General features: G+C 41.3%; 2 protein-coding genes and 1 non-coding gene across 6 annotated transcripts; 2 read left to right on the forward strand and 1 right to left on the reverse strand.

Moving 5' to 3' along the window:
* Positions 1–372: 372 nt before the first annotated feature.
* Positions 373–9826, forward strand: LOC111255435 (uncharacterized). Of its 3 annotated transcripts, none has more exons than XM_022817405.2 (4): positions 373–961; positions 2886–3215; positions 3506–5135; positions 6442–9826. In XM_022817405.2, the coding sequence occupies exons 1-4, from the start codon at positions 956–958 to the stop codon at positions 6897–6899; spliced, it is 2424 nt and encodes an 807-aa protein (XP_022673140.1). In that variant the 5' UTR covers positions 373–955; the 3' UTR covers positions 6900–9826. The 3 variants fall into 3 exon arrangements, with proteins under 3 accessions (XP_022673140.1, XP_086833317.1, XP_086833318.1); XM_086977191.1 differs by lacking the exon at positions 373–961 and adding an exon at positions 1259–1616; XM_086977192.1 differs by lacking the exon at positions 373–961 and adding an exon at positions 1640–2168.
* A 2621-nt stretch (positions 9827–12447) lies between these two features.
* TRNASTOP-UCA (transfer RNA opal suppressor (anticodon UCA)) lies at positions 12448–12534 on the reverse strand. Its single transcript has one exon. It is a non-coding gene; the product is annotated as a tRNA-Sec (tRNA).
* Positions 12535–12635: 101 nt separating this feature from the next.
* LOC111242842 (2,3-bisphosphoglycerate-independent phosphoglycerate mutase-like) lies at positions 12636–19856 on the forward strand. Of its 2 annotated transcripts, none has more exons than XM_022787715.2 (8): positions 12636–12788; positions 15321–15552; positions 15670–16165; positions 16408–16594; positions 16800–17027; positions 17317–17505; positions 18014–18148; positions 19091–19856. In XM_022787715.2, exons 2-8 carry the CDS (start codon positions 15375–15377, stop codon positions 19220–19222), a joined length of 1545 nt encoding a protein of 514 aa, XP_022643450.1. In that variant the 5' UTR covers positions 12636–12788; positions 15321–15374; the 3' UTR covers positions 19223–19856. The 2 variants fall into 2 exon arrangements, with proteins under 2 accessions (XP_022643450.1, XP_022643449.1); XM_022787714.2 differs by lacking the exon at positions 12636–12788 and adding an exon at positions 13544–13701.
* The last annotated feature ends 674 nt before the right edge of the window (positions 19857–20530 follow it).

The following is a 20530-nucleotide window of genomic DNA, read 5'->3' on the forward strand; positions in this document are numbered from 1 at the left end:
TCAGTTACCTAGATTATAGATTTATATTCGATAATATCAACTTTCTTAATGCGCTGTTCACATAGCTTACTTAAAGTTCGCACCAACCATTTCTCCGGATCCCATCCTATGAAGCCGTATCAGCTTTTGTCAAGCATATACTGCCTGCTTTCTAACCTGTAACATACGCTTCGTTTAATATCCATGGGACTCATTTACTAATTCACGTCATAGTTACAGCTACATGCCGTTTAATAGCGTAAGTTCGTATAGATCAATCAATAACTATATATATATATATATATATATATATATATATATTTATTTATTTATTCGCCGGTGAAGCTTACGGTACCTGCCCTTTTTTCGCATATGTGGCTGTAGGTGGGTTTTTTTCACAGAAGCCCGCATTTCCCGCGGTGGTCACTTAAAATAGCAACCCCGCTAGTTTCTCTTATGGCTATCACAATGACTGCTTCTATCTCCATCTATTTAGCTGCTGCTGCTGCTGCCATTGCCAATGAAGAAGATGCAGGCTGGATCGATACCACGGCAAGCAGGCACTTAGCGTACATGGCCGGAGCAACAGGATTAGCAGCTTTGCATGTCTACCCGCCCTTACTGCGAGCTGAACACGGCTCTAGCTTGTTTCCCTGTCTCCAACAACAGCAATGATACACTACACAAGCCCTCATGGGTGAATTTTTTCTCTTTGATTCCCCGCCCCACTGCCCCTGCCATTTGTTTGTCTGTCTGCGAACCCAACTGTCTTGACATCGGCAAGGGACGCTCGTGACCCCTGTAGCAGCAGCAGCGGCGGCAGTGGCAAACTGCCTCGTCTTTCGTGGTTCATGTGTCGGCGCCGTGCATCAAAAGCACGCGAGGACCACGATCGACCCCACAAACGTATCACGAGCCCCACAAAAACGACTACACCGCTCCCTCATCGCGCGGTGGCTCCAACATACGGAGTGAGATGAGAGTAAGTGTGAGTCCCTGAGAACACAGAGTGAGGTATTCTACCGAAGAAATCAACGGATAATAGCAATAGTCGCATTATGTCTAGTGTATGCGATTGTTTTAGCCAATGGAATGCTTCTCTAACGGCTGCTGTTCATGAGTCTCGGGTATCATGCACTCTTTTTTCGACAGCCATCAATAGTGCTCTGAGGATTTACGAGGCTTGATGTCCATGCTCAAGGTGCATTGCGAATGCACAATAGACGACTTTGGATCAAACTAGCAGAAAAAAACGTCTGCACGTAACTGCACTTACCTGGTCAGCGAAGCTCGTACAGCGTTACTATCTGAGGATTTCCGATGAGGATTAACTGGCAGCAACCGAGCTCTTTTGATGATTCTCTCTGTCGTTAATGAAGTGCAGGATTATCATCTAGTTCGGCCCAAAGGATCACGTTAAGACATTAATCGTGTTAATTGCGGTCATGCGTTCTTTGTTGTGCCGTATCTTTGCTATCAATGAGTTCCCAGAACAGCTGGTCACGTTGGATCATTATTTTTGTTTGAGTTCATGTGGCGAGTGAAGTGTACCTTTCTCCATTTTTCCCGTGCTCAATAATGCTATACTTTGATGTTGAACTGAACAAACGTACGCGTGGATGTTTGTTTATGTATTGGTCTGTGAATATCTCTAATATCAAACGTCTCTCATAGTTATTGAAGTCCAGCGCGAAGTCTTTCGAAGTGGTCGATTTCGTAGCTACTGCTTACTTTGCTTAAGTTACTCGAAAAAAATTAATAGGATATTTGTGTACACCAACTCACGTTCACATTTTTCTTGCTAACCAACCTCAAGAATTAGAGACGGCTGTGAATCTTATCGTTTGTTTTGCAGTTCGTGAATTACGAGTATGATTTAAAGATTACGAATTAATCATAGGGTATTAACATTTCATTCTATTTAGAATGAGCTGCCATTATACCCGCAAGAACTCGTCTATTACAGAGCTTTTTACAAGATTTATGCAAGAGATGAGCCAAGTTACTTAGAAAATCGGTTTCATCTATTTCTTTCTGCCTCATTGAAAAAAAAAGCGTGTCATAATGTGATAGACAACTTACAACTAATATCCATGTTACCCTTTTACGGTAGTCAATCGAACATTTGGTCAAACTTATTTCTGTTGTTGTTAATAATTAAAAGTGTTAATATCCAAGGTACCTAATAAGTAAGTTGAACTTATCTTAACTCTAAACTCACCAATGATTTGAATTTTTTTTAGAACTTTATCTATTGATACGTTGCCATCGAAAAATCTACTTTGAATATAGTATTTTTTTTTTGAAGATTGGTCATTATAGCCGGGCATGGTTTAGATCAGTCTACAATTAGCATCGGTAGGTTTAGTGTTAAAACTCGTATAAGTGCACCAGAATTTGAAGTAACGTAAAATACGTACTTAGTGAGTACAGCAATTTGAGAAAGTTACGGACGTTACCGTTGTAATTACCTATACATGAAACGGAGTGTCCATACAAACACAATTTGCCTATTACCCTTCGAAAAGGTCAAGATTGCTTTATACATGAAGCGCTTCCGTTTAGCGCAGTTACATCAACCAATTCGGACTACTAGAAATGAATTCTTCATTGCGTAGAAGTGGATGTGGAAGCCTCTATGTTTCGAGTGCTACGTCTGGTATGGCCGTTAGGCACGTCAACAGACGGCTGACTCCCAGCACCGTGTGTTTATATCCGGATTTGAACATAGACCACAACGTACCCTTAAAGATTAGCAGGCAAATACGTCATCGATTAAGTTATCACGGATGTAAAAGTCTATACTTACAGAATAGCAAAACTAGGCAAACTAAGAGTATTTAGCTATATTCTAGAGATTATTCACGTCTCATATGTGCACCCTGCCTCGATAACTTTCGTCACAGGTTCTGTTCGTTCTCGCTAGCGCTGCGGCGTTTGCCGCTCAGGACATCGATACGGCGCCTAAGCTAACCGGCGAACCGGTTGATCTGCTAGCTCAGGAGACGCAGCAGGGTGGTGCAGATGCGAACTGGTTCGATGTTATCCACAATGATGATCTATGGAACAAAAATATCAAGGATGGACCGGAAAAACAAATGCTAGTGACTCTAGAGAAGGGAAGCCGTGCACGTTTACCTGGTCCGCCGCATCACGGCCGGTTCCCGCCAAGCTACCCTCCGCAAAAAGGAAGATGGGACAGTCGTGACCAACCGGGCTGGCAGAACAATTTACAGGTAAAAAATATCCTCTACATATGTGTACGTATATATGAAGTGATTGCTATTCTATCGATATTTCAAGTTCCAAATATACAACTTATACTGAGATCCAGGAGAGCGGCCGTTTTCTAGTTTCTCTGTTCAAGCCAAGCAGCAGCTATGCAGATTCTATCATCAGATTATGACTAAAACAACCTTTAGTCATTTTATAGACGTAGAGGTTTACCGCACTGCATCTGTTCACCAATGTATTGCAATGCAAAAAGTAAGTTTGTGTTTATATTCACAAATCGTTTCATCAACAGGATTGGCCCAGTGGACCAAGGGCGCCGCAATGGCAACGGCCGTACGGCCCCACATTCCACCGGCAAGGGGGATGGAGGAACGCCTTTCGAGGTCCTGCACCAGGTCCGCAAGGTGACTGGCAGCAAAGGCTAGGACCCCGGGCCGGACCGAATCCTCATGGTGAGGGTAAAAAGGTCGTCATTCTCGTATCGCTGCCAAACAGCCAACAGGGTGGAACAGGGGGGGCATACGGCGGCCACGGGCACGGCTTCAAGGGAGCTCCAATGGAAATGATAGAAGGAATACGCCAAAAGCATAACTCCGCTCCAGTAGTGTATGTTTCGCTTGATAAGGGCGGTAATGCCCATTCACAGCAGCATTTCCCTGCAAAGGGAGGCCATGGCAGCCATGGAGGAGTTTCTGGCGGAAATCCTCAAAAAGTCGTACTGCTCTTTATCAAAGAAAGGAGGGGCGGACGCGGACGTGGAGCCGGATGGGTTCAAGGCGGCCCTGTGGGAAGCCAAAGGAAACCAGGGGGCTATGGAGGTCCCCAGATGAACAGCGGGTGGGATGATGGACCAATCAACAACGACATTAACGTCGGTGGTGGATGGTCGAATGGTCCACATAAAAACAATTTCCAACACCATGGTTGGCCGAAGGCTGGCACCGGTTATAGCGGCGGTCCCCGAGAGAAAGGAATGGGTTACTTCACTGGACAGCCCGAAATGCTAAGGGGCAAAATTCAGAGCTGGGATCGACAGAATGACAACAGTTACAACAGAGCGCAACCACAGTATGGTTGGGATCAGAAACCGCAATACGAAGATTACTACAGACAACAGCAACCAAATTATAGCAGTCAACATGAGCAACCGGCTAAACCTAGTAGGACTGCCGGATACGGACGTCCGATCGAACCATTTGACGACGAATTTCCTATTACAAAGCCAGCCCACCAGAGTATTGATAACGGCGGTTGGCAACCGATCGTAAGTAGGCCTGGTACAGACGGCTGGGTTCCTCGCCCAACGACTCCTCCGAGTAAGAAAGATCTGGCGTACGCGCCTGAGACGGCAAAACCGCCTGGTCACCTAATCTATAATCGGGTTGAGAAGACATCGTCCGAGCACAAATTCAATGATGACCACCATGGAGGGATCTATCAGCAACAACATCAGTATGAACTACAAAATATTAACAATTACCATGGACACCAGCAGCAAAAACCGTTACAACAAAATCATCATCATCATCACCAAAAACAACAGCAGCAAACCTTTGATAACTATCAGCGACATCTAAATAACCTCCATAGCGACTATCAGCGACCACCACAAAGCAACCACGAACAGCAGCGGTATTACGATCACCAGAACTATGGCAACATCAATCACTACCAGCAGCAGACTTACTACAACAATAACCAACAACAGCAAAACCACTTCGACGGCTATAATGTACACAAGGAGCAGAAGAATTACGGTAGCGGTCACCAGGGTGACAGCGGCCACCGCCCAGAAGCTGGTGGCGAGCGACCCACTGAAGCATTCGATCTCGAGGATGCTCCCGCACCCGGTTACGGTGGACCCGGACAGCTTACCGATAAGCCCAAGCAAAACCCCTATCAAGAGCAAAGCTGGAACGCACGTAAGTAACAAGTGTTTCAGTAGATACAACAGTTTACTCACCCATACGTGTATAGATAGATGCACGTAATTCTAAAAAGAAAACCAAATAATAATTATAATAACAATAATAATGGTAATAAATTACCCACAGTACAAACTGTAGGATTTTGTGCAATATAACTTTACTAAGTTGAGTTTATCGTAGCACATAATGCATAGTTATTTTCCAGTCGGAGACAAATGCTTGCACGCTTCTTGTCTCAAAAAGCATTATGTCTAATACGAGTTTTAGAACTTTTCCATTTCACGAAAGGTTTACCTTCATAGGAACTGCCAATACTGATTAATCGTTAATTTTTCGAGTAATCAAGCAATTGATATCCGAAAGATTTAGCATTTTATTTAATTCCTATTTTAAACAGTATGCCTTATTCTATTAAATAGATGAAATATTTTTTTGTGTAGACGAAAAATAATACATATTTCGTATTTTTCTATGTAATAATAGTGTTCTGCAAGCTCGAATAACAGCTTTGGATCCAGCACAAAGTGCGCTAACACCGATATTGGTCATGTGTGCATGAATGAATAACCAGGATGCCACTTACACATGCGTGCTGTGCTCTAGACATCCGAGACATAGGGCAGACGTTCTTCATTACCTCAACAGTAGCTTCATTAGTTGTTATTGTTGCTAGCGACACCAGCTACTAGGTGATGGTGCCCGGAAACAGCCACATGGCAACATGCGCGCTTGTTTACAATTTACTACTGTTTCGTACATTTGACCCGTTTGCACTAGCAGTATGGTCCAGGTTGCATATGGGTGTCTCGTGTGTGTATCTGCGTACTTGCGTTTTTCAAAAACGAGCTAAGGTGGCCCAACAGACGGTTGTTAACAAGACGGGAATTACGGACAAGTGTGATTACGTGAAGCTGTTGTTATGTAACATTGACCAGGTCACCCGGTGCTTTCCTTGTAAATAAATGCTTCGTGTTTTACGCCCGAAACCGCCACCAGGCAGTATTACATCAGGATATCTTACCACTGCTTCACCATAGCAACACGCCCCTGCTAATTCCACCATAGGCTTTCCCTTTTCGTGTGTGAATTGAATTCCCAAACACATATTATCCGCAATACATCCGCGGACTTCGATGACGCAACCTGATTTAGGTATGTCCGCGAAATGATAGGACATACGATCGAGTGCAAATAGAACTCCGACAAACGCATGTAAAGATCTGCTAGCTCCGCAGATGGTTCCTTTGGTACCTGGCTAGATAACTAACCTTTGACCTTATTTTTGTGTTAAATTCGACAGCCGCTACTCCGGCGCCGAGCGCGGCGATTCACCACCATGGCGAACAGACTGCCGGACCGGGTGCTAAGACTCCGGCGACATCGCACCCAAAAAGCATACAGGATATCAGAAACGCCCAGGGTTGGCAACAAGATGGGGCTGCGCAGCAAGTGATCGATCCAGGACGTATCGCCAATGCTTCGCCAAGAAAAAGTTCCGATTTGCCACAGATGCAGCACTGGACGCCACAGTACGCCGCGAGTAGTCCGATTGCCATTACCGACAACGCCCAAACTTTATCTCCCGAAGTTGCTGCAGTTGCCTCCGTTTCGGCCGAACCTGCCCCTGCTTCGGTGGCAGATGCCCCTACGTCAGTCGTCGATAGCTATGCCCCGACCACAGTTGCCCGTGGAGATCAAACAACCCAGTACGCAACTACGGACACCTCATCATTACTACCTTCACCAGCCAAAGTCTGATCTTGAAGAGCGAAATCGCTCTGACTCTTCAAACAGAACGCTGTAGGAGCAATCAGAAATCATCGATTCAAAACGTTCATCGTATCATCGTTGTGTTTATGTTGCCCATCGTCTGTCTGTAGATATCTGCATCACAGAGCAAGGGTAGTATGTATGTGGACGTCTATGTGTATGTGTACAGAAGCTATCATATGATGTCGATACGACAGGAAGAAAAACGCTCATACAGCCGCGCTGAGCGCAGCTGTCAAATTGTTGTTGTATTGTAAAAGCATGAATAGCAATGGAGTTTTACTCGTTCTTGTATGTACGATTCTCGTGTCGTCTGCTGTATTTCGTTGCTGTGTTGTGTCACGCATAATTTTTAACTGTCTGCTCACCCGTATCCGGTGCACTGAAGAAGTTATGTAAGTTGCGAAAGTTACTGCTGCTGGTACCGCTTTCAAAGACGTGATGGGCCGCTCTGATCGTAATCTTAATTATCTCTGTCGCCACTGCCGCTGTTCGCCGTTGTATACTAAATGTGTATCGTATTGTATAGGTTGTGCTGCATCTGCAGACACCCTTTCAATTCTTCGGCAGTCTGTTTCACCCCGCTACGTATCACTCACGACCCTTCCCTAAAATAGTAAATCAGCTCAATGAGTCTGTCTCTCACACCGTTTAGAGGCGACCGGATACCTGGCAAAACGAGCATCTTCTTGGGTCGAAACAAGCACCGCCAGACTATTTATCCTTCCTCTAAATTTACTTCATCCAGTGACGAATTCGGATGCATGATCGACTGGCACGCGTCGCTCACCTACCTGTCCGATGCTTGAGATACTCCGAATGTCACATCGCAGGTAACTAGTTCGATCTTTGGCCTTCAGCCCGACCAAGGATAGGCGTTTACGTCGTTAACGCTAACGACGGTGACAACAGCAGCAGTCATGGTAACCCAGGCTCAAACTTTATTGTTATAGCTGTCTTAGTTCTGTTTGTTTTGGTCCCATTTGTTGTCCTGTCAGTGATGGTGTCGGCACTTCGACTTAAGGCTCCGAAAACACTCGATAGCTAACGAACACCGCGCTCTCAAGTGTGACGTCGTTGTCCACTGAACGTTGCTACTGCGTTTTTTTCATGCTAGCTCGTTCCACCTGCTCACGTAGTACTGGATGACTCCCATGGTAACAGCAGGTATTACCCGTTCGCTCCACTCGACTTGATCATATATTGTATGATTTCCGCCATTACTGCTATCGTCTGTTATTGCCGCATGGACGCCGTAACTAACGTACATACGTAATGTACGGACATCGTCAGCAGAAGTCCTCTAGCCAAAACACGACTAGTGGCCCTCATCTGCAATAAGCAAGTGGATAAGTATATAGCCATGTGGCCATACCGATATGCATGTTTTGATTCGCTGCAATCAGCGGCCGAATACAACAGCTAAAGACTTCAATGGTGAAGTACGTTAACTTGTTTCTTTTCAGCCAATGTTATTATTTGCAATATGTGAAGCTTCAAAACGTTATCGTCGCGGTTACATTGTTGTTCGGGTCTGTCACTGCGCACCGTAGTTGGCTTCTATCGTTACCCTTGTAGGCGTGTGCAAGAACATACTGTGCTTTACTTTTTCCCGGTGATTGATTATACTCATCGTTTTGGCAGCTGAATAGAAAGCGACTTATCGTTTCGTGTTCGATAATGAAAGCCCATAGTTAATAATTCTGTAATATTCACTTACTGTACTTAACTATTGGAATTAATTTGTTGTCATAAAGAAAAGGCCGTAGCAAATTTGCAGTTCAAAAAAGACGTTCCAACGTTCGATACAGCTCGTTGTGATGTCATTCAGAGTCATACGGCTTTCAGCAAGCTCAACGACTTCATAGTAAATGCCTCGCTAATCAAGCGTTATGACCAGTGAGGCAACGACGTGGGCGCAGTATCCGTTAAGCTTCCTGCCAATTGGGGGATGCATTAAATCCAGTTTCTAATTAGCACAACTGTCTTTAAAATTACGAGATGCGACGAGAGCTCTTCAGCACATAGTACCCCCTATAGCATCCACTATGAAATTTCTGTTCTACGTTTGACGCATGTGAAGATTGATGTCATCAAAAAACTACTGCATACGCATATTGCCTAATTTTCTGGGTTTCCATATGTATCAGACTGTCCAAGCAAACGTAGAAGCCATCAAAATGTTTTCAAGGATACGATCAGTTTCACTATGTCTGCTCACTTCACCCGCCTATGTATTGCCCGCATCATTGAACACTGTTATATTCGTATAGAAAATCCACTCGAGTTATCTATACCATTTATTTCGATTGTTAATCGATCGAACACCGCTGCCGTTTTCGTTTTACCAATTCGTTCACTTGCTTATTTCTCTGGTATAATAAGACCCTATACAATATGTGTATCAATAAAGTAAGCTGATGTATTTAGCTGTTTCGAAAAGAGACGTAGAATTCACCATAGCTGGCCCTCCGATAGAACTTTTTCTTTGACCGATGCCCCACTCGTATCAAGATCAGGCTTACAAGACGCGCTGCCGATGTTTTCGAATTGCTGGTCACAGCACAAGTGCAGCACAAAGGCGAGCTTTGAAGCGGTAATCGAAACCGAGGTGCACTTGTTCGATCGTTATTAACATGTTATTAACGGTATTTCATTAAAATAACATGTAGAATTAATAATAACAAATGAAATAGGTGATTAGCACCGATTGTATCACTACTAGCGTCATCACAATAATCATCATTATTATTATTAGTTGTTAATTTTCTGTTTTTTTCGTCTCGTCGTCGCATATATGTCCATGTGTCATCAATGTCGCTCATATAAAAGCCATGTAAATAGTCTTACTATATTAGTTGCCATGCAACGTCGGTCTTAATCGAAATAAACGTTTTTGCCTTTCTTTTCCCTTTTGTTTCGTATCGTTATTTTTCTTTCCTTCTCGTTTCTTCGCTGAAGTGCGTTCATAGGGGGAACAAGTGTGTGAACACAAATAACAGAAACGCTAATAATGATAAGAACCAGTAGTAATATTTTTGTGGCATAGATCTCACAACGCTTTCGTTTATCCCCTACATTTTAAACGATGCTACTATATTTAGCTACGAAGGTGGTAATATGTAAGTGTGGCGCATTCGTTTTCACTTTGTGTGCCGATATAAGAAGCCGTGCAATCTGCTCACCTTCATGGTGCTCCATACATATAATCTACTACCTGGTCTGGGTCTTCCGGGAAACCCCGACGGTGCTTCAGCTGCTGCCAAGGTGCTGAAGTGTAAATACGTGTCGTGCGACCAAAACGAACCGTCCAACGTGAAGTTAATCTTCGCGAGGATGATGATTCTGTGGTCGCTAGGGCGACCACAGGAGCCATGGCAAGATCGCTACAAAACCGCGGAAGCATCTAAGTCAACGAGAGCTCATGAGCTGTTGCTATTGAAAGGTTACCACTGCTGGTGGTCCTTTTATAGTAGTGTTGGCGATATTACTTCCTTGCGACGTTTGGTGGAGCAGAATGAAAAAGACGAAGAGTGCCACAACGCTTCCTTTGATGAGGTAACACCTGAAATTCTACTTTTTATTTTGCTGTTCCAATGTACCCCCGCTTCCGTGATTAGACGGTGCTACCCTGGTTTTTTCCGGTGTCGACTGCCCTGTGACCCCATGCTTTGCAGACGCGCATGCTCCTAATCTGGAATTATTGAATCGTCCTCCTTGGAAAGGATCAAAAAACGAGTGTAACACAAGGCTAGAAATACAACAAGAACAAACAATACGAAGAGAGTGCGCCACCGAGAAATGGAGAAGGCTCGGCGCCTTATCCAAAAACATGCTTTTCGACTAGCAAAATTATACAAAATTTTTATTTGTTGACTATGCTTAATAATAACGTTGATAAGTCGACATTAGGTAGTATAATACGGTAATATTATTTGACGCACTATGAAAGCAACTATTCAGTTCAATAACTCCATTGGTGAGATCGGAAAAACCTGGCTGACAGTTAGCAATAACATTGTGTCAATGCGTACTCTTGAGAGACGCTGATGATGTATTTGATTTAATATTCTGTCTGAAGGAGTAGCGCACGATACTCTTTAACGAATTCAACGATCTTCAAGATGAGCTCAGACGCGAAGCACTCATTGTGTTTCATAACATGACACGTTTTATAAAAAAAAAAAAAAAAAAAAAGCAGTTTGTCCTACATGTCGTATAATATTAAATCCATTTTGTATCCCAGCGTCCGAGGCTTCGGAGAAGTAAGCATATAAACTTGCTTCGCGAATATCTTCGTTGAGCAATTGGGCCACTCTAGAAAAACACGGGCTTTTATATAAAAAGCGTACCTGGAAAATATATTAGTGTGGGATGCTACCAGGAGTGTATTTAAGCAATAGTCCGAGCGCCAAGAAGATGACGAGTGTGTTCTTATCCTGTTGTTTTACCTCGTATGTGGTTAGTTAATTTTGTCACAAATCAGATCAAAATGTTCACGATTATAATAAGTATAGAGCTGCAATGAAGAAATGAACATTTCTGTTGGGCCATATTGATTCAGAAGGGTTTTATGAGTAAAGAGAAAAGCTAATGTTGTGTATCTGTAATCTATCATAAAGCTTTTCCGCAAAAGCTTTTCAATTTTCTCCGAATCTAAATATGTTAATTGATCTTCGGGCATAAAGGTGAGTCAAGCGCTTGTGAGCTGTACATATTAATTAGAAAATGTAAACATTTAATAAATCATTATCCTATTTTAGAATTTAGAAGACCTTTGAATGGAGAGGCCTGACCAATGTGACTTTTTAGATTTTTATCTTCGGCTTATTCCTTTTCAAAATGGCGGCAATGTATTAAGGATGCTCGGCAGTTCCAATCGTTCCAACGTTATTTTAATGAGTAAACGCTGTCATTGCAGACTATTATAGTTTGCATCATGCGTGTTTTTTTCTAGTAAAAAGCTCTGCCTTAGAGTAAATAAGGGGTATAAACTTGATTCTACCGTTCTAACAACTTTTGGAAGTTGTTTGGTGGATATGAAGATATAGTATTAGAAAATATGGGTGTGTTTTCCAAGTGAATAACCATGTAACAGCCTTCGTGCGGAAAAAATAGACCTAAAGAGTTGAAGTTGGCTGTCCACATTTGTCCATTAACACTAATCTCAACTACATGCACATAAGCAATAGTCATTCGCATGCGAAGTTGCGTCAGTTATTCATTCCAGTCTGTTACACGTCTCTCTGAAGTATTTTCCTATTTACGTCACCCTGCACTTGACGTTTTTGCAGAAAGCACAACCGACACATGTCTTATTTAAATAACCGTATAATAATTTTTTACCAGAAATAAATTATCACACACAAAAATGTAGATAAACTAGTTTATTACAGGCTACGATATATACAAGCGGTTTTTTGCCGCTCGGTTGTTTTCCTTTCCTTAGATAGAAGGTTTGCTCCGACTGCATAATTTACGCATTTTAGACACCACAAAGTAGGAAAACGTATTGTTACTTAAATTTACCAAAATTCGCCTGGCAGGTGGAATCGAACCACTCTGACCCTAGCCAGCTACAGGTTTGAAGCCTGCACCCCGGACCACCGGGGTTCAGCCAGGCAATGGAGAGCGGCTATGGGACTCCGCTAAATAGTACCGTTGACAGAAGCCGCTCAGCCGTTGGGTTCCGGGTGCTCTCAATTGAAAACTTTGCTTTACTGCGCGCATTTTCTAGATAAAAACGCATAATAGTTTTTGTGGGCTTGGAGTTCGTCATATTTGTCTAACTGAGCTGTCGTCGTTATCGTGATATGGGACGTTATAAGCGGCAATTTCAACGAAGATGGAAGTACGGCAGTTAGGACAAAGTACCCCGTAAGTATTGTTTTTCCGAGTAATGAAACCCCTTTAATTCGCGCTGAATGTTCGCTGCATGACTGTTTAATGACTATACAAAATAGGTGCAGTACTTAACAGTTTGATTTCATTTTGTTGTCATCCCTGTAATGCTACTTCGTATCATATTAACTTAAGCAGTTGTATAATTTGTACGTGTACTTTACGAAATACCGATTAACAGACAAATGAAAAACGTATTTCTCGTATCAATAGAAATGCTTTCAATTTAGTAAATCAATGACTATTATTCAATAAATATAAATATGATTTTGTACCTTGCTTTGTTTAAAAGTTAATTCTATATTAAATATAATTTAATATATTTTTTTTAATTGACCGACAAAATTTGAACGAAAACAATCTATGCTAGCACAGAAACGCAGATTTTTGGGCTAGAAATCAGATACTTTGAAATAGTACCGGTGCAATGAGATTGGTGATCTGTTAAGAACTATTTATCAACTCTAGATATTCTAAATTATATTTTCCGCCTGTTATTGCGTTATAAACATCTGATGAGTCACACCCGGTAGCAACTGATTTCGCATAATTTAGCCTTACTTTATGTACAATAATTTTATTATACGAGCAACTATATGCAACAAAGTCACGCTCATTGGTGCTTGAACTCTTTTCTAAGTAGAATAGAACAACAGAAACAGGCTCTGAACTTCGCTGGGTTTTGGCGCTGTTGCCTAGCCGAAACCACCAGGGGGCCGCCATGTCTTTAGTATGTTGACCTTACCCACCATTGCAATAGCCTCAAACACGGTCTATGAGCGCCACGATTTTGGCAAGGTTGTCTCTGAGGCTTCGGACGACGAACGTAAACCGTCAGTTAGAACGACGCTTTTACGCATTTACTCACGTTGTTAATCCGCAGCAAAGAGTAAGTTATTTGTTTTTCTGAATGGCTGTTTGTCCTGAGCCTATACTATAATGTAAACTCCACTACCGATAACAAAGCTCGAGCTCTAGTGACCTTATCTGCAACCTTCTAATTGAATGGCATAGAGATAACCAATCGAATATCGAAGCTTTTCTATATAGGTTCTAATTTGTCTATTCGAACCGGCTACGTTACGCGTTAAATACCGTGAAAAACTAAAGTGGTAATGCATTTACAATCAGCTGAACTTGATCGAGCAATTCAGAGGCAAGTCTAAATGTCACCGAAAAACACTGTATTTTGAATTGTCTTTTAAAAAATCGCTAGAGGTGCACAGTACAGTTTAACGGGGACACGTAGGACTGTCCTTATATAATATTTGTGATTTAGTTCTCTTATTATTACTATTTTACTTTATAAAGTAGATGTACTTATTTGGTTAAAAACATTTCTTGATAGGATGCGTTACGCGTGGTGTCAGTAAACTGGGTTTGTAAAACGTATAATCGATTCAAAGTGCTAAATGTACAGCTAACCAGAAATGCCTAGTCTTCGAAATAGATTACTGAACGGTAGTTTCAAACGCGAGACTATTTGGCCACTTTGTTCGTCTTATTTCTGTTCATAGGTTATATCGCTTAGTCAGTACCTAGATATATTCCACAATAAGGGAGTAGGTTTATGGATGCTATTCTTTGTGTGGTGTCTTTGAGACACCAACATTTGTGATAGCCCTGTTGAAACAATGATATATTTTTGTTTGTAGGAATCATTTAGTGACCATGCTGATGGTGCCTGGCTAGTAGAGCTAAAATATACTTATGCGATATCTGTCCACTTATCGTAGCATAGTCGTAGTATCATATGTAAGTCTTTTTTAAATTTTGAATGTGAATATTATTATAAAGACCAACGTGTACTCACAAATGCTAATCTTACATATCGGTTATCGAATTGGTTTAACAGAATGTATTATTATATTATAACACCTTTATCTATACAACAAAAACAACATTTTTATTTGTGTAGTCTTCAATATCCGTTCGTACATTATGGAGTATAGAAGGGGCAGTTAAAGTAAATGATGGAAGAAGTTTTTTAGTCGAATTTTTATTAAGTAATGATTATGTATGTTTATCTTGATTTATGCCATTTTAAAAATTTAAATATTAAGAAAACCTTTATTGAAAAATTGAATCTATCGCTCGAGAAAGTATTGGCTATCACTAGTTGTCAGAAAAATTGTTTTATCCTAAGCTCTGTCATGCTATCTCGACGTTACACCTGCACAGTTCAAGAAACAATTACGTAAGCTATTTCTTAAAAAAAAAACACCTTATTAAGTTATCCGGTCAAACACCGACAGATACAAACATACATAATCGTTGTTTTATAGAGACTCGACGAAAAACTTCTTCCATAACCGACTTTAGCTGCCTATTCTATAACAGGCCTTAATACAACTGTCACAACACTGCTTTGACTTATCATGCCAGGGAGCTCAATACGAGTGATCTGAAGGAACAGAGCGAAAGAACAAACCATGATTACATTCATTGTTTTTCTTATCCTACGGATTATGACTGATTAATGCTCGATATTTCTTAACTAAATTCCAGGTGTTATCTTCCACCAGTTTCAAGAAAGGCCCTGTATACAATAGCAACGTCAACATGTCGAAGGTTTGCTTGATCGTTATCGACGGATGGGGTCTGTCGGATCGGGCTGAAGGTAATGCCATTATTAACGCCACAACGCCTGTTATGGACACCTTTGCCAAGGCAGGAGATGCTAATTATTGTACCCTGGACGCCTCTGGACTTGCGGTTGGCCTTCCCGACGGCATGATGGGTAAGCACAGACTTGTATCGAAGTAGAATAGAGCAAGCCCGCTATATATCTAGAAGAAAGCGACAGCACACGTAACCTAGCTTATTAACATAAATTGCCTTTTTGTTATAATTGTAGGTAACTCTGAGGTAGGCCACTTGAATATTGGCGCTGGCCGCGTTCTCTTCCAGGATATTGTGCGCATCAACAAGGATGTGGCTGCGAAACGAATGTACGAAAACAACTACTTTGCGGAAGCGTGCAATCGGGCTAAGCGGAAAACAGGCCGACTTCATCTCATGGGACTCACATCTGATGGTGGTGTTCACGCACATATCGAGCACCTATTTGCTCTCCTCGACGGCGCCAAAAAAATAGGTGTACAGAAGGTCTTCGTACATTTTTTCGGAGACGGAAGAGATACCCGACCGACAAGTGGTACCAAGTACATGCAACAGCTGATTGACTACTTGGCAAAAACGGGATACGGCAGCTTATCGACCATTATGGGTCGTTACTACGCCATGGACAGGGACAAACGCTGGGAGCGCATCCAGATTGCTTTCGAGGGTCTCGTCCAGGGCAAGGGCGAAGAAACAACGCTTGACAAGGTCATCTCAGTCGTTGAAGGCCGGTCAGTATTGAGTAAACTGGTCTATGCTAAAAAAAAAAGAAACGTGTCTTGTTTCTATGTTCTAGATTTTTTTCTTCTAGTAAGCCCGTGTCATTTACATATGAGGGCATACGTAGACTGATAAGAGTTCAATAATCTTAGATTATATTTTAGATTGTAGAGTACTTATATATACATGTGATTTAAGCTGTAAATAGTGCTAATACGTCGCTACCTTTCCCGTATGGTAATAACATTAATAGATACAACGCAGCTGAGGAGACCGAGCGTCAAACGGACGAATTCCTTAAGCCGATCATCATCGACAAAGAGGGTTTAATCCGTGATGGTGATACTGTCGTATTCTTCAACTATCGTTCGGATAGGGCACGACAGCTTAGTGAAGCTCTGGGAGAAAAGCCGCCGTTTGAGACATCAGTTATTCCTAAGGTAATAATTACAGTTCTGCTCTGTAACATTCATATGTAAATATTTTTAGAGAAGAATGAAGGTTTTTCTCGAAAACTTATCTAAAAACATGAATTATTCAAAAACTACAAATGTGTTCTCCAAGAAATACATTCAAGTGCCTCTGAACTCGTTTCCTATTAGTGTTATTCTAATTTGGGTGATCTGTGTCTTACATGCGTTTCAGGACATTGAGCTGTTCACGATGACCCAATACAAGAAGGAGTTCAAATTTAAAATGCTTTACCCGCCCGTGGTCCCTTCAAACGTGTTAGCTGAATGGCTAAGTAAGAAGTCCGCAAAACAATTCCATTGCGCTGAGACCGAAAAGTACGCCCATGTGACGTTTTTCTTCAACGGTGGACAAGAAAAAAGCTTCGAGGGCGAGGAGCGATGCATGGTTCCGTCTCCTAAAGTATGGACCGATCCTAAATGTTCATGCTGCGACTTGATTATACGTTTTCATGAAATTCTTAATAGACCAATTTCATATTTTTTTGCCACATCACTAAGGGGCAGATACCGCAAGTTAATATTCTTTAATGAATAGCAGAGATAATAGAAACACGCGAAGACTTGACGGTATATGCAGATGCTGTATGTTGGTAATGTTGAGCTATATATATACATATACTCTTGTTTTTTCTTTCTTATTTGTTTTCCACTTGTGACCTTTTTTATCGTTTCGGCTTTTTCACCACTAGGTGGCGACATACGATCTCCAGCCAGAAATGAACTGCGCGGGCGTTGCGGATGAACTGTGCAAGGCTATCGAATCCGGAAATTTCGGATTTACGATGTGCAACTTTGCGCCACCCGATATGGTTGGACACACAGGAAAATATGAAGCTGCTGTGATCGCCTGTACGGCGACTGATAAGGCCATTGGGCAGGTATACACTGCACTTAGTCTAGTACTTATCAAATTCTTCTAATTTTTAGGCTGAAATTATATCAATTTATATATCTCATTACGAATCCTTATGAAAAAAAAAAGAAAATTATAAAACTGCAAACATTTCAGATCGTTATTTCATAATAGTCATTTAAAAATACTAAACTTTTTGCAGCAGGGCGTAATACTGTACGGTATAATAAGATAATGTGAGTCAGTCTATTTAAATATAATTCTAGGAATAAAACATTATCAGGCTGCGGCGGCAATAAGGAGCATTTAAAACAATAAAATGGAACTCCACCAGAATTAATTCATATCGGATGTTATATATATATGCGACACTTATATTGGTTCACTCGTTTCTTGGGTAGACTACATTTGCTAGAATACGGCAATCACGGGTCTAGTGCTTACTGCTAATGATGACGAATTATTTAGCTGGTAATTCAGCACGCTCTGTTGTACTTTTTTCTCTCTTATAAAAATCATTCGTGATTGATAAGGTGGCTGAATGCTGCAAAAAGAACGATGTTATCCTCCTAGTTACTGCGGATCACGGAAACGCGGAACTGATGAAAGACGAAGCTGGAAAACCCATCACCCAGCATACCACAAATCGGGTGCCGTTCGTCATGCAAGTAAGCTATAGTTTTAGTACATACACGTCTTGTGTACATGCTTACCCTTGCTGCTCTGTGTATTATCTTTACTTATTACTTAATAGTATAATACAGTATTTATCCACTTCTATAAACCGCTTATATCCATTTATATAAAACCGATTCTTACACATATTTTTTGTAGAATCGTTTTTACAAATACGTACCACTTCAATTAGACATTTACTTGTCATTATTTTATATAGGGCCCTCTTCAGTAAAGAAAGCATAGCAATACTTCACAATATTTCATGGAACTATCTATTGCCCTGCATTAGCAATAATTTACGCCGCATCACAAAGACAAGAGAGCCATGTTTCAGATTGAAAACACCGAATTTACTCATGATAGCATATCATTTTCTTTTCCATTGGACAAGTTCTGATAATCAACTCTGTCCCATTCATCTGCATCTAATCCTTATTGGCTGCATTATTTCCATGTACACTTCTTAGGTGGTTGCACTCATTTATTCCTAAACTACGGACCCTGAACAGGCGATACATGCCACGTTCATGTCTAACGTTGGTAACTCCTATCGGTCCGTTACAGCGACTATCGACTTAGTATTTTCCCCTTTCTACCAGCCTATAGCTTGCACGAGCGTATTCTCTAATTCCCCTTTGAAGGTGGCTATTATTATATTTTTCCGGTCGAATTCGACTGAATGAAACTCTTTGAGCCTCTTCCTTCGTTGGCATCTGAAGTGAAACGTTTCTCATTTCTGTTCTGTCTTGATTAGGATGTCGATCAATTGCTTTTATTTCCTCAGAGAGAGGTCCGCACGCATTGTACTTTAATCTCATATTTTTTTTTATTTATACCAATCTTATCCTTTGCTGTGCGACCATTTATTGTTCTACCGGTCTGTTCAATGGTTGTTTTTCCAATAAGCTGATACAAATAATTCGCTTTTTTAGGGTGGTAACCGCAAGTTTGGTGTTCCTGCTGGACACAACGCTGCTCTTTGTGACGTGGCGCCCACAGTCCTTGATCTGATGGGGCTCGACAAACCAGAAGACATGGGAGGAATTAGCCTTTTGCAGAAATAAATGTCGAAAACTAAACAGATCCTCGTAGCCCTCTAAATATCTAAAAGCGGCGTTCGCTTTTACAATTTACTAAACTAAATAATACTACGTGTTCTTCCTTTATCAATTATCCAGGAAGTCACTCCTACTAACACGGATGTAATAAACCTGACCTATATCCTTGTCTTTCTTTGAATCAGAACAATTCACCGGAATAAGAGGCCAGGTTTTTGAGACAGAAATCCGTAATTAGCGCGTGATAAGGACCGCCTAGGCAGAACGAATCGGACGGCTATATAATGTAGTTCGCCGCAAAAATTATTATTTGTGGATTGGCCCGTCCTAATACGGCGTCGAGATCGTAGATATAAAGTAGCCAACTACTACATTGTATACACTGCAATATCACATGTATACCGATTAGAATTAATCAAACTAGCTCATATTTTAATGTAGTTTATTTAATTATAATCAAGCTAAATGAGCAGGCGAAAAACCATCTGTTATTTTGTCATCACACTCAGTCGTTTGAAGACATTGATCCATACGGTTGGTTACGTCTTGCAGTATGATTTTTCATAGGCATAGAAAAGTGAATTACGTATAGACAATTTCGTGTCACTGAATAAATTAATTGTTATTGTTGATAACTATACCAGTCCTGCGTCTTTATTTGTAATATGTTACCCTCTTCATCGACTACATTCTTTGAAAACAGTTTCTTAAAATGATTGTTGCACCAAGTGAATTCTAATGTTAGCGTCAGGCTTAATCAAATTGCTCATGAAAGTTTTGCGGGCGTTTCGCAAAAGCTGAAGTCTCTAAGCTTAATCACCGCTCTAAAGTCTACAGACGCAATGAAGTCACTGCGACTATCGATTGCTTAGAAAGCGATACATTTACTGTATAACGATGGATTCTCTTAGAGGTTTAGATGAGAAAAATACTTTTCCCAGGCAGACTCCCAGCACAAAAAAAGCAAAGCGTTTCTAAGCCCTGATTCGAACGTAGACCACCGCATGTCCGTGGGTTTAATAGTTTAACACTGCCCTGTCATAAGCAGGACATAGTGTTTTGGTTTTTCCAGTTTAATATGGTGTGACGTACAGTAATGATCAGTCAGATACAGCCGTTGCCATATACAGCTCCACTATATATATCCATTAAAATGTAAATAAAATTATAATATTAGGGGTTACATATTTAGGATATAAAATTAAATTCAGTGTTGTTGATTGGAATATAAGCGCGAGAGCCCCGCATATTGTTTTCCTAGTGATAGGGTTTGCAGGGGTTCAGTGTGTCCATTAGCATTATGAGCACCATTCA

The sequence above is a fragment of the Varroa destructor genome, unplaced genomic scaffold (assembly GCF_002443255.2).
Source record: "Varroa destructor unplaced genomic scaffold, Vdes_3.0 BEIS01000001.1, whole genome shotgun sequence".
NCBI classification, from domain to species: domain Eukaryota; kingdom Metazoa; phylum Arthropoda; class Arachnida; order Mesostigmata; family Varroidae; genus Varroa; species Varroa destructor.